The sequence below is a fragment of the Labrus bergylta genome, chromosome 12, assembly GCF_963930695.1.
Source record: "Labrus bergylta chromosome 12, fLabBer1.1, whole genome shotgun sequence".
In the NCBI taxonomy this organism is placed as follows: domain Eukaryota; kingdom Metazoa; phylum Chordata; class Actinopteri; order Labriformes; family Labridae; genus Labrus; species Labrus bergylta.
Genome location: NC_089206.1, coordinates 12,324,064 through 12,337,581, shown reverse-complemented (window position 1 = coordinate 12,337,581; position 13,518 = coordinate 12,324,064). Strand labels below are relative to the sequence as shown.

The 13,518-nt window shown below is 39.7% G+C and overlaps 2 protein-coding genes across 8 annotated transcripts; one reads left to right on the top strand and one right to left on the bottom strand.

Moving 5' to 3' along the window:
• Positions 1-830: 830 nt before the first annotated feature.
• Positions 831-9,888, top strand: csf1b (colony stimulating factor 1b (macrophage)). Of its 7 annotated transcripts, none has more exons than XM_065961109.1 (10): positions 831-1,382; positions 2,984-3,097; positions 3,191-3,253; positions 3,366-3,536; positions 3,708-3,909; positions 4,004-4,136; positions 4,218-4,293; positions 7,748-7,791; positions 7,880-7,917; positions 8,073-9,888. In XM_065961109.1, exons 1-9 carry the CDS (start codon positions 1,341-1,343, stop codon positions 7,914-7,916), a joined length of 882 nt encoding a protein of 293 aa, XP_065817181.1. In that variant the 5' UTR covers positions 831-1,340; the 3' UTR covers position 7,917; positions 8,073-9,888. The 7 variants fall into 7 exon arrangements, 6 of the variants coding, with proteins under 6 accessions (XP_065817181.1, XP_065817182.1, XP_065817180.1 ...); XM_065961110.1 differs by having other exon boundaries at positions 832-1,386; XM_065961108.1 differs by having other exon boundaries at positions 835-1,382; positions 2,978-3,097.
• A 140-nt stretch (positions 9,889-10,028) lies between these two features.
• Positions 10,029-13,153, bottom strand: fmodb (fibromodulin b). Its single transcript, XM_065961107.1, has 3 exons — positions 12,947-13,153; positions 11,956-12,849; positions 10,029-10,764 (listed from the first exon to the last, which is right to left on the bottom strand). Exons 2-3 carry the CDS (start codon positions 12,842-12,844, stop codon positions 10,613-10,615), a joined length of 1,041 nt encoding a protein of 346 aa, XP_065817179.1. The 5' UTR covers positions 12,845-12,849; positions 12,947-13,153; the 3' UTR covers positions 10,029-10,612.
• Positions 13,154-13,518: the final 365 nt, after the last annotated feature.

Below are 13,518 nucleotides of genomic sequence, written 5' to 3'. Positions count from 1 at the left end.
TTCTAGCATTGACACAGTATTTTTATGTCTTTGCTGTAGAAGGGAGAGCTAATTTTCACTAATTTGCATCCTGTTGCGTATTTTCTTTTCTTTCTTTTCTCTTCATTTTTTTTTAATCTGTTTGTGTGTTGATCAGATTTGCCATGATCAGATTTGTATGTAAAAAGTTGCTCTGTAAAGTAACTACAGCTGTCAATTTAAAGCAGTTGAGTCAACAGTACACAAAAATGGCACAAATTGGAAACATTCAAGAAAACACAACTTCCTCCAAACCAAACTAATTACAGTACTTTACCCCACCACTGCTAAAATAAAAACAACACATTTTGCAGTACAACTTCAATAAATGAGTCTGATACATCAGTTTACGATGTAAGGTGTAGGAATGTGTTCATACGCAAAGTGTGAGAATTCACTTCCTGTGTTAATAGATTCCAGGCCAAATGTGTTATTTTCCTCCGTTGGAGTCCGTTGAACTGTTATGAGAAGAATTCCCCATCAAAAGTCGCCCCCGCTTGTGTGTGTCTCTCTGCAGGGTTAGGTCAGGTCTTGCAAATAGTAGCAGGCGACACACCCACAAAAACACCCTGACTTTCCTTTGGTGCAACATGGCGTTAGTAAGAAATAAGAAAAGAGAAAGATTTGGATTCCTTGAGCAGCATGGAACATCTGCTGGCTTGGACTACCTCTGGGGACCCCCATAGTGATGTGCAGATCTTCTCTCTGACTGCAGCTTGTTTTTCTTGCCCAGTGGGTCCACTTGATCACAGGATTTATTCTCCTGAGAAAAACAAGGATGCATTGCTCCTGATTAACATTGTTATTCTGAGAGTTCATGCATGGACTGATGTTTAAATGGAGGACTTTTTTTCCAGAGATATAGAGTTTCAAGAATGAGAGCAGATGTTATCGGAACCAACTTTAAGCTCCCCATAGCTTTTATTAGTACATTTTTGTACCAAGTTATTCCCTAAGAAGACCCACAGATTGGACCAGAAAAAGAACACATTTTCAAGTCAGTCTACAACTTAAAAAACTGTTTGTCATAACACATCTGCTGCGACACAGGACGCGGAGAGCTGTCATACAGAAGAGAGGTGGGAGGTCTTTAAAAAGGGCCGTCTGTCAGCTGAAACAGTTAGTCTGCTTTTGAACTCACTCTGTGCAGAAGGAGCACATCAGGCAGTGCATTGAATAACAGCGCCACATGACGAAGTGACATTTTTCCTGAACGGCAAATTCCTTTCCATGGAGTGGAACTGACTATATGACAAGGATCTCTTTGCTTCAATGTATGTGACAGAGGAGTCTGGTGTTTTCCATTGTCAAACACGTACCAGATGACCATCCTTGTGTCAAACCTGATTCAGAGCAAAGCTAAGGTAGGTGAGAACTTTTCTACAATTGCTGCAAAAAAAGTTCATTAAAAATGCTGTCAGCACTGCGTACAGGAGTAGACCCGAGCATGCTTGTGTTGGTGGATGAAGCTTTCTTTCTTGATTGTGCAGATTGATGACCTACATACAGACATCATAGACAGCATGGCGAAAAACAATCATGTGACAGGTGACATTTGCACCATGTGCTCCTGCATTTGCCACATACCAGTCACATTAATAGTTTTATTAGATTACATTAATTTCATTATGTTTCATCATCAATCATCTAGTGGGTCTACAATAGCAGTCAGAGGCTGGCATGATAATCTCTCGGCTCACACTGGGCATCTTGTTTTACTTTGAGAATCACTGTTGGTTCCATCTTTGCTGTTTAAAAACAGTAATTCCCCAGATTGCTTTTTATCTCATTTTATTGTTAAATCCATTATGTCACAAGATTTGTTTCCTCCCCTTCAGACCCCAGCATTACATTTGCATGCACATTTTGTTGAGCCAAGGTTCATGGGAAATCGCTCGAAGTGATCAATGCAGGAAACATAAAGAGTTAAACTTTACAGCTTTGTGTAATATGAGGAACAGACGACAAATAATGAAAGGGATACATGCTGTCTCTTGTGGTTTTTGAAGAATTGTCTTTTGTGTCTTAATATAGCTCAGAAGTCAAGCAGGAAACGGCTAAATCATTTTTTTTGTTACAGTTTAGTCTTTCTCTGGCATCTGTTTTGACTGTTGCAATAGCAAGGGTCAAATGAGTTAAGGAATGATTATCATAAATACCTCTCAGGGCAGACATTTTGCCCACAGTGTGAAAAACATATGCTTGTCCCCCATCTTTTAATCCTCAGTAGAAGTCCATCTGGAGCCCATTTCACTGTAACAGTTGCCAAAAGGTGCTTGGTAGCAGAAATCATTCTAGTCAGTGCATGATGCTCTCCCAAGCCATGCTTTATATGGTAGAGGGCACTATTTGACCAGAACTGGAACTAATCTTGCACCAAAATAAGTTCCTTTGAGGTCAAGCACAGTTATACATCAGCTACTGGAACAAAAACCTGATACCTGAACCGAGATCCAGAGCTGTCATAAATAACAAACATTATGTGCAGAGGTTAGGAAAAGGTGGTGTTTTTCTTGTAAGCGAGCAGCTACTCCTGTTAAGTCATACTTTATGTAAACATTGCAAAGAACATTATGTTCGGAAAAGCAGGAATGCTCAAAAGCATATACTGTAAAAGTGGTTTTGGCACATGGAAAAGAAAATTCCATTGAAGATTGCTTTGAACTTTGTTTTTCTAGTAAAATGATTTATAAGCGAACTCTTATGATGACAATTTTGTAGGGAAAAGTCTATAAGAGTGTGATTGCTTTTTGGAATGCATTCATCTTGGAAAGGTTAAGGTTTTAGATGCCATATCTGCCATTAATGATGCTGTGGTTTAGTTTGATGGCTTTGCTATTTTAGCGTATTTATCTTCTTGAGCTGTCCTGCTGAGCAAAGGGTCATTCTGTGTGTGTGTGTGTGTGTGTGTGTGTGTATGTGAGCTGAGGGATGTAAAGATAATGCATGGTTCTGTCAGTTGCAGGTAAAGTGTCTGTGTGTGCTTATGTTCCTGAGCTTCCCTCTGACTATGGCTGAGGTCCCTGGTCCATGCAGACACTCCATCACTAGGGAGCACCTGCTGACAGTCAGGCATCTGGTAGGTGTTGAATCATCAAGACATACAAGGCTGTTGGATTACAGAAAGATGCCTCGATCATGGGATGAAGTCTTCCTTTTGTTCCCTCTGCAGATGGATAACCAGTTAAGAAGCGGGTGCACCATCACCTACACATTCACAGAGCGGAAGAGTTTGGTAAGGTAACATTTATTTTATGGGGCTGTTTCCTCCCGAGGCCTTTGATTAAAACTTTCCATTAACTGTATCACATGTTTAGTTAATGACCTCGCACTCTGATTTCCCGCAGAGCAAATGTTGCTTTGTTAAAGCTGCTTTACCGTGGATCCTGGAGCTCCTAACCACACACTTCAAATATAATCGAGGATCAGTCAATGACGGCTACGTTCAGTCCCTGAGGGCCCTCATCCTCAACATTTACTCTCAGAAATGTGTCCCTCAGATTAATGAGGAGGTTGAGGTGAGTCTGGGCTTCAGAGCAGGGATCCTGTGGATTGTTTTCTCAGGAATGAGGGATTAAAGTGTCTATAATATGAAACATAGAGAAGAAATATGTGATGAGAGGAACTGCCAAGGATGAACAGATAAATCTGCAAAAACATGTAAGGTATTTTCTGGGAATTTGCTGCAGGATAAGCCAGAAAGTTTTGAGATGCTGTATAGAGGGTCTCCGTCCGAGGCGCTGCAGAGGGCGTCAGAGGTGCTGTCTGCCTACTGGGAACTAGTGACGACCAGTGATGCACCAGTCGATTGGCACTGCCAGCAAGAATACATAGAAACCTTTGGGTCGTCGACAGAGCTGTTTACAGAGTCACCAACAGAACATTTTACCGGTGGGAATTTTGTCTTTTGGAAAGTACTCTGATGAATTTCACAGATGTCTGAGGCCACTGAGATTACATATGACGTGTCCTTTTCTACAGACAGTTATGGTATCAACTCAGAGAAGGCCTCACACAGGAGATCAGACAGAGACCTGTACAAGCTTGGCTTCATCATTGCCTCCATCTGCGGAGGACTGCTGTTCATCCTCACACTCTACTGTCTCATCACACAAAAGGTACCAGTGCGTCTGTTTAGTTAATTCCTAATTCACATGTGCCCTTATAAAGTCTAGCCATGCATTCCTATCATATTGCAGTAAAGGAGGCCTTGGCTGTTTGGCTGTGTTCTCTGGGGAACTCCCTCTTGCAGAAAGACCAGCCCTCCCACAGCTGGTAAATACAGAGCATAACAAAACAAGGTAGAGGCTGTGAGAGCAAAAGTGCTGTTTTGCAACAGCAAATGCGCCAAAGTCTGAGTGCATTTAAGCTCTTCCCTCCATTTGAAGCAATTGGCGCCATCAGCTATTATCAGATGCAGAAAGGCCAGGGCTCACAATAGGTCATAAAATGAACATAATGTCAGTTTTAAACAACGTCCTTAAAGATTAAAGAAACAAAAGTTGTACTAAAGGCTTGAAAGATAAATAAAGTAAAACCTTGAAACAACTCTTTGGAAACAATTCCTAGAAAGCAAAAATATGTTAAATAGGCTTACTAAAAAATTATCTTGGCATTGGTGTAGTTGATTTGTGTCTTTGTACAGGCGGGGAAACGTAATTGAACATTTGATCAGGGGAGATTTTAAACATTTGCTCGAGACTTGGAGGACGGGCTAATGAGCTGTACAAAATCTGGAAATGGTTCTCTTATTATTTTAGTCTAAAAGTCTGGGATGGTGGTAGATGAAGTGGTTTCAAATTTGTGTTTTGTTTACTTTGTCAAATTCAATAAGCTAATTTTTAAACTCTACTCTGCAACAGGCTCCACACAGGGCTTTGTACAACCACAGCAAAAAAAATTGAATGCTGATTTCAATTGCCCAAGTATTGCTAGTGCATGTTATACGTGTGTGGTGATGGTCATAAACTCCTGTAAGAACTGCTCAGACGACATTGAGAATCACTTAGTGCCACAATGTGTTTAGTTCTTTAACAAGCATGCTGAATGACAGGATGATTTGAAAATGAGGCTGCGGATGGATTTCGATTCGCACACCAGAAGAAAGAGAAGCTTACGTCAGTGCCTTTCCGCATATAATCACATCAGAGCTCCGCACAAGTGGTAAACAAATGGATCTGTTATGAGCTGTTGTGTAGGGGTGTTAGGCCTGCGGTTAGTCAGAAGCTGTTTTTCTCAAACAGAAAAGTTTCAGACTTCACACGTGCTGGCAGAATCACAGCAACACCTACTAGAATCTGCTGACAGAATCACACAAAACTCTGCAGCTGGTAAACCAAAAAAAGGAAGGGAGAGCTTTTATTTTCTTCCTGTCATTAATTGAACCTGTGTTGTTCAGAATGTAATCTGATTTAATTTTCTGCTTTTAAATGGCAAATAGCAAGACTTGATGGGCTGGATCGTTTACAGCAGGTGATAAGGATTTTTATAAAACAACGAATTATCTATAATATAGCTACAGAAAAAGGAATTGACACCCAGTTATTACTCAAATGTTCATTCTAAATGTCTATGCAAGGACAAATCATTCCTTACACTATTAAACAAAACAAATTCAAAACAATTACAAAAAAAAATAGACAACCGCATTCAATCACTCACAAAATCAAAGTCACCACAACACGCACAAGATTTTCATAATTCTTCAGCTATGTGAGTAAAAACAATTTGAGGACTTACTAATGAAACTAGCTACACAGCTCTTACTAGCCAGAAGGCAACTTCCTGTTAGCTTAGCTAACCCTCTAGGCAAATAAAACGTTACGTAAGAAGCTTACTTTCTGCTCAAAACACTTTACACTACGTATGAAGCTCCCAGATGTTCTGACAGCCACAAAGTTCTACAAGTCAGTGTCTCCGGCATTAGCATCCTTATTGTTAGGTTTAGCAGCCTGTGATCACGACTAGCCTCCTGAAATAATCTTTTTGTCACTCTTTTTTAGAAAATCAGTGACATAAGGGAAGCAGTCCCTAATCAGGGTTAGGACAATCTTACTAGTAATGTGTCTTTGTCATACATTTATAGTCGTACACATAACCATAAGAACATGCTAAAACATTTGACAACAAGCAGCAAAGACCAATGGTCATCGCTTGCCCCACTGGAATGAAACGATAATATTTAGTATTTATAATATCTGTAACTTAAAGCCGTACCGATGTTGGTACATGTGTATTTTACAGTTCAAAAATATTTTCATCATAAACTGGAGGGGATGGAGGGGATGGAGGGGATGGGGGGCTACGGCTGTTTAAAGGAAGTTGCAGTCAGCAGTGAGTGCACAGCAATGGAAGAGGGCTTTTACATGAAGTGCATCTACTTCTGCCTGTGGAATGCTACTGTTGCTGTAGCCCTTAGCAAAGCTATTTTCAGTAGCTTTTGCCTGTATCACTTTATTTCACAGCCACAGTGTTTGAGCAAACGTTGCCCTGCCAACTACCCCGCTTTAAGGCCGAAGCACCAAACCCCCTTCTGACTTTAATTAATATCATCTGTGTTCTCAGTGAGCTTGTGTGGCTAACATAGGATGAAAAGACTCTCAATAATATTTTAGGAAGTGAACAATGTTAGAAATGTTGTGCTACTTGGGGCAACTGAATTCCGTTGAACATAAAACCCTATTAATCCTACAAAATTAACATCTTTGGTCAGTGGCTGTATTTTTAAAACCCTAAAAATTGAATAAGATATGATAATTAATTGATGTTTAATATTAAGTATAAGCGAATGTTTAAAGATTTCTTAACATTTACAAGTCTTTATTGCTGTGATATATAAGAGCTGTGTAATTATAGTCTGCAGGGGGTCTGTGTCATGTTACGCCCCAAAAAGTCGTTGCTAACTTGGATTAAGTCTGCCATGAAGAAACACTTGGTCACACCTTTCTATGCTTTGATGTAATGTAGTCTATATGTTATTACAACTGGAGGCCTGTGAGAGAGTTCGCAGCTATAACTTGGCAATAAATTGTAAGCTGTCCCGAACACATGCAAGCTCTGTACACCTGCACGTTTTTTTGTGATATGGCGGCACTGATTTAAAAAACTGCACTGAAGCCAAGCCTATAACTGCATGAACGTTCAAATCTGAGCCAAACATACGGCACGTTTTAGTAGCAAACAAACGGTCTCTTTCAGAAGACCTTCAGTTCCCATCGCTGCTGCACTGTTCTCCTTGCAGAGGTTGATTTTGGCCGTGTTCCTTTCTTAACTGACCTGTGACCCACCTCGGTTGCCACCCACTAGTTGAGCACAAGGAGTTAGCTTTGCTTTGTCTACAGGGAAACACCAAATAATGTCAACATCGCATTGCTAAGAACTTCAAAGTGATAACCAAAGTGTAGATTTTAACCTAGACAAAAATTTGCTTCTGTTCATTTGAAAGGGTTTTTTTTGTTTGTTTACTACAAAAAGAAATACTGAAGTTTGGAATTCAGGTTTGGATTCCAGTATAGACACGTTTAACTGGTTAATTTCTAATGTATAAATCTTCACACATAACACTGTCTGTTCTGCTCTATCATCAGTCAGATTATTGTTTGCAAATGGTAAATACACTTCAACACTAAGGTGTGTTTGTGTGTGTGCGTTACTTTGCCAACAACCCTGTAGTTCTCACCATGTGTGGCCTCTCGGTTTTATTTCATAAGCTCTTTTCTTTCCAAAACAGAAAACTCTCAACCCACATAGATCAATATCATACACAAACTCAAGGTAAGAACACACCAACACATACAATGAAAAACAATCAGCCTCTATGCGTTGAGTGAACTAATGCATAATATTGTCATCCGGAGTAAAGCAGAGACCTCCAGGACATAGAGATGGAGCCACAATAACGTGAGTACTGTTCTCCCCTACATAAAAGTGTTAAGAACTGTTAAACAGCGAGAACTGGAACCTATTAAACAAACACCTGTGTCTGCCTCAATGTAAAGTGAAACAGCAGAGCACATACATCTTTACATTTTATGTGCTATTCTCTGTCTCCACAGGTAGTAAAGACCACATCGCTGCAGCAGCAGACGGAGCACATGTGAAGCTGTACATTTTACCCATCATGATCAAGTTTCCATATCAGTACCGTGTGTGCAACTTATCATGCTCTCCTATTTAATCAGAAGCTTGGCTTTGACTGAGAACAGAGATGGACCTTATTTTGAAAACCATGCTATGTATATAATGTTTATGCGTTATGTATTACAGATTTCTTCTCAAGTCCACTAAAAAAAGTTTTATTTTTACACTAGTTATGTATGTTTGATAATGTGTCTCCATTTGCTACCACTTAACCAAATGTTCATATTGATGTTTGCAAATACTACAATTATTTATTAGTTTGATTTTATTCAATCCACTGAACTGATAATAAAAAATCCATTTATACTGAAACCAAAACAAAATGCTGTCTGCCAAGTAGTGAATCACTATGAAACCACATCTGAAGGTAATGGCCTCATTAAAGGATTCAACCTGAATTTTACTTAAATTTTCACTTTAATGAGAAGCCATAAAAGCTTTTATTCTCTTTTGTTTTTATTCCTTTTATGTTCGTGTCATTATCAGTCAAATACGCTCATCAATGTTCTTCTGTCATTTTTAATGTAGCAATAACCAAATTTTTTTTATTGCAAAACAGTATGAATAGTTCAACATGCACCCTGGAGTATAACTGTTGTCGGTCACCCACACTGAGCTGCTGAGCAAGATAATAAAATGGATAGACTCACAGCAGTTGCTGCTGCAGCTTCACAAGAAATGTCCCCACTGGGCAGGGTGTGACAGGATCTGATAAGATTAGATAGTTGTTAAGGAAATTTTTCTTGGCTGCATCCAGTTTCTTCTGTTAAGAAACACACAAAATCACATGGTGAGAAGAGCTGGGTGGTTTTGGCAAAAAGGATAATACTGAGAGAAGAGGGGGATGAGGGGGGGGGCAGTGAGAGGCTGTGATGACTTTCACTCATGTACATTCAGTGATGGTCCAGCCTTATGTTTTATAATAAAAAGAAATTGCATAATGTCTGAGTTTGAGAACCGTTCCCCACACTTTGTTATGTGTCTTGCTAAGGAGTGCGTCAGTAAATCCTGTCAAAAGATTCCCACATGTGGTCATGTGCATGTGTGCTGGCGGCTATTTTGTTTTTTTCAAAGTCTGTGTAGGAAACAGAGGAGGGAAGGAAAAAAAAAAAAGGCCCAACCTTACAGCCTCTGCAGAATTGCAGCCTGCAATTTAACCTGATCTGTAACATCCTTAATTTCACAGGCTACTGCTTATCAGTGTGCAAACTACTGTGGCATTGGCAGCAATCCATTCTTCATCCCAAAACATCACTCCATTACTAAACAAGGAAAGTATTCCTGTAATTCAATTTAGTGCCTTTCTGCAGAGGATTAAAGGCAGCTGTGGAAGATGAAAAGGCGAGTTGTCTTCAACAATAAATATGTGGGAACTGCCTAAGACCAGTTAGAACTGTTGAGGAGCTGCCGCCCCTTTTCGCCCTGCCTGCCTCTATTCCCTTCAAATTAGAGAAAACAGAAGTTGTTATCGTTGCAATTACTGTATCTTGGTCAACGTTCAAGTGGAAAATAACTCTGGGAACTTTTTTTTCTGATGCAATAATGGTAAAAAAAATGAATTTAGAAAAGCAAATGTAATTGATAACTTTCTGGCTGTGTGAATATAAACTGAATTGGGTCAATTTTCATTTCAGAATTCTGACATTAGCATACCGACTTCAATCATTTATCAAGCACACATTGTCTGGGATATACATACAATATGTGTGGGCTCAGAAATTACAAGCAAAGACATCTTTCTCAAATCCTAAAGAAAATTAAAAAATAAACAAAAATAAGCATTAGATAACGGTTGTAAGATACAGTCATTAAGGTAAAACGTGATAATATTTTGAGGCTCATTAGCTAATAAAGACACAAACACAAGGGCACAAAGCTTTCAATGTATTTCTATAAGTAAACATGAAGCCATGTATTCATGATGGAAAGTACGTTACAGAGAGACTCATTGCTGCTGTTTTATCACCTTATGCCACACGGTGGAGGCAAAGATCCAAACTGAATCTAACACCAACGATTCACAGATTATACAGGTATTATTGTGGCTGACATGATACAGGCATAACTTTCCATCATCGGCATCAGTGATATCTATAATTGGAGTATGATTTTGCCAAAACGCTAGAACTGATAATCTAATTAGTTTAGGACAACAAGTCATGTGGCCTCTTCAAATCACTCGTTGAGCCATACAACATCTGGATACGTGATTATACAACAGTGGTATTTCCCGTTGACTAACACTGGAGCTGTTTAATCAATTGGAATAATAATAATGGCACACATAGCATCTTAAAAACACATTATCTTAACAGACAAAATGTTTTGATGGAGTGGACTGTCAGCATGTTGGTCAAACGATGTCACAGATGATAACAGGTCTGTTTGCTGCAGATGGAGCAGAGGCACCATGGATGACATAAGACGCATCGCACACGCAAGAGAGCCGGACGCACTACACATCAATGAAAGCAACACGACGCAAACAGTAGGCGGCTTCGGCAGGAATGTCTTTGGCACCGATCTTGTTGGCATCCAAGCGCAGCACTCTCAGCCTGGAGAAGTTTCTCATGTCAATGGTGCTGCAAAAACTGCTCAGCGAGAACTCTAAAAGACAACAAGAGGAGAAAAAATATGGTGGGAGGTCAGTGATCACTGTAAACTCCTACTGGGACATGAAATAATCCTGTAATAAAAAGTTACAGTTCATTATTTTATTTTACAGCTACTCAAGAAGCCATGTGATTTGAACATTTTCTCCCTGTTTTTGATAAAAGTTAAGTTGTGTTTTTCTTGTTTCATAGGGTAATGTTTTTGTTGGTTTTTTAATGGTTTGTATAAAGTTTGTTTTGAGTCTGTATGAGATTCCAAATAGAGAATTAATGAGAGAAAACGCCTTAAAAGACCAATACTCATTGTTCTAGCAGACATCTAGTGGTTATAATAGTGCTTCGCTACACACTCAGTCCGGACCCGACAGAGATGGTGTGACGTCACTGTTGGGCGTGGCCAAAAGTACAACAAATACAAATTTAAGACTTGGAGTTTTGGAATGCTGAGAAAGTAAACTTTCTCAGCTAAAAAGCTGGAAGTTTCAACTTCCAGTTAAAAGCTGGAAGTTGTTGATATTCCAAATACAACTGTGACACCTGGGAGGAAAGAAATAATACGACTAAGCTGCCAGCATTTCTGATTTTCACTTAAGTTCCAAATCACAAAACCTACTCGTGTGCATTCAATCAAAGGGTTGTGTGACTCTATAAATGCCGCACGGGGGATAAATTAGATTTCTCTTCCTCCCAATTTAATGTGTAACCTAATTAAATTAATTCATTGTGTACCATTTTAAATCCACATTAATGCAAGATAATGTGTCATGCTGTGCCAGCTAACACAATAACAGTCAGGATTAAGTTAAAACATTTTCTAGCGTGTCCTTTTTAAATAGAGATGAATGGTCAGTAAAAGAGTAACTTGGAGAACACCAGTGCATTAGCTCAGCGTTGTTACTCATGGCTTCACAGTGAATGTAGAAAATGGCATTTACGTGGAAAAAAACAACTATAATAATAATAATTAATAAACTTTCACATCCTCAGTTTAAGGATGGTTTCAATACATAACATGATTGTTAAAATGGTTTGATATCATGTTTGAGTGTTAAAAATCACCTAAAACATATCTGTCTTATTGTAAACCTTACTTTTATATTCTCATGGGACTTTGAAGTCATTTAAATTCTTTAGAATCAAAGTTTCAAGTAAAATAAAAAACTTGAGTAACAGAAAGTTTTCATACCTTTGATCTTATTGGCATGTAAATAAAGGTTCTCCAGGTTCCTACTAACAAGAGGGATTTTCTCCAGTTTATTAAAAGACAGATCAAGCTCAACCAGCGTGCTGATGTTAAAGACATTGTAGGGAAGACCTTTATCTGTCAGCCTGTTATGAGCCAACCGGATAAAATGCAGTTTGGGATACATGGAGAGAAATCCTGCTGGCACTCTGTCTATGTTGTTGAACTCCAAGTAGAGCTGCTGCAGCGTCTCGGGAAGGTTTTCAGGGATTTTCCTCAGCTTGTTCTTCCGTATATCCAACAAGGTCAAAGACTTCAGTCCCTTGAACACACCTCCAACATCCTCTATGGCATTTGCTTGGAGCTGCAGTGTGGTGATATTAGCCATCCCCTCAAACGAGTTAGAGTTTATTTTTGAGATCTTGTTGTGACCAAGTCGCAATGTTGTGATTGAATTGGGCAAGTTTGGAGGCACTCGTGTGAGCTCATTGTGATCCAAGTACAGCTGGTCCAGGTTCTTGAGCTTGCTGAAAACATTCTTGCCAATCTTGTCTGAGTTGAGCTGGTTGTGAAACAGTACAACCCACAGCAAGTTTGTAGCATTGTCAAACACTCCATCCTGGATGCTTGTGATCTGGTTACGCTGCAGGTAGGCGTATTTGATATGTGAAGGGACGTAGGGAACATGCTGCAGGTTGCGGCCGTGACAGTACATAGCTGTGGGGTAGGCAGACGGGCAGTCACACTCCAGGGGGCAGTCCATGTCCTCGGCCTGCCAGCCGACATGCCGGCGTCGTCCTCTCAGCTGTGAAAGCCACTGGAGCTGACTGTAATGCTGGCTGACACCCAGCTCCACAAGTCCAATCATAACGAGGAGAACCACTGACCGCATGATGACTGATGGAAACCAGGAAGAAAGAAATGTCTGCTGAAGTCAAATTCAGGATATGATTAACAAAACAAAAAAAACACTCTTATTAAGAAATGCTACTACCTTTAAATTGGTCCAAGACTTAGCTAACTCTCTCTGCTACACTTTTACAATGTACAGCAGTTATAGTATACACCTTCTCCCTTGCTCACCTCGCCTGTGTCTCTCTCAGACTGCAGGAATATTTTGTTGGTATGAAGTAAATACCCCCCTCTCCAAACGTAGCTGCAGCCCTGCCACCCAGTCTCATTAGAGCACATACATCTTCCACTTGCAGAATCTAAAATATAGCATATACCCTCCAGCCATGTCAATATCAATCCCATCTGTGGACTGGTGAGGCCATCTGCTTTTTAACAACCTTGTTTTCCCTTACTGTGTCATGCCTTATCATTAGCGCAGCCACTTGAAGCCTAGCTAGCTTTATTCTTGTGCTGCTGAGGTAGTGAAGCAGGTGGGGGGTCATGGTTTAGAATATTTAACGAACCTTACTAGATGCTTTAACTGGTGCTGTGGTTCTCAAATAAAAAATGCAGCTTCGTTAAAGTTTAAAATGTAACTCTGAAGTTGTAGCATGCGCTTGCCTTTATTATAAACTATATGTTTAAACGTATGCAAGGTATGGCAAACCCTGT

What these genes read in the sequence shown, in the direction of transcription:
- csf1b (XM_065961108.1), top strand. Translation starts at nt 1,341, where the DNA reads ATGACCATCCTTGTGTCAAACCTGATTCAGAGCAAAGCTAAG. An exon ending in TGATTCAGAGCAAAGCTAAG is followed by an intron (nt 1,383 to 2,977) that starts GTAGGTGAGAAC and finishes TGGTTCTGTCAG; the next exon opens with TTGCAGGTAAAGTGTCTGTG. An exon ending in GACCAGCCCTCCCACAGCTG is followed by an intron (nt 4,294 to 7,747) that starts GTAAATACAGAG and finishes TTTCCAAAACAG; the next exon opens with AAAACTCTCAACCCACATAG.
- fmodb (XM_065961107.1), bottom strand. Translation starts at nt 12,844, where the DNA reads ATGCGGTCAGTGGTTCTCCTCGTTATGATTGGACTTGTGGAGCTGGGT. An exon ending in ACATGCCAATAAGATCAAAG is followed by an intron (nt 10,765 to 11,955) that starts GTATGAAAACTT and finishes GTTGTCTTTTAG; the next exon opens with AGTTCTCGCTGAGCAGTTTT.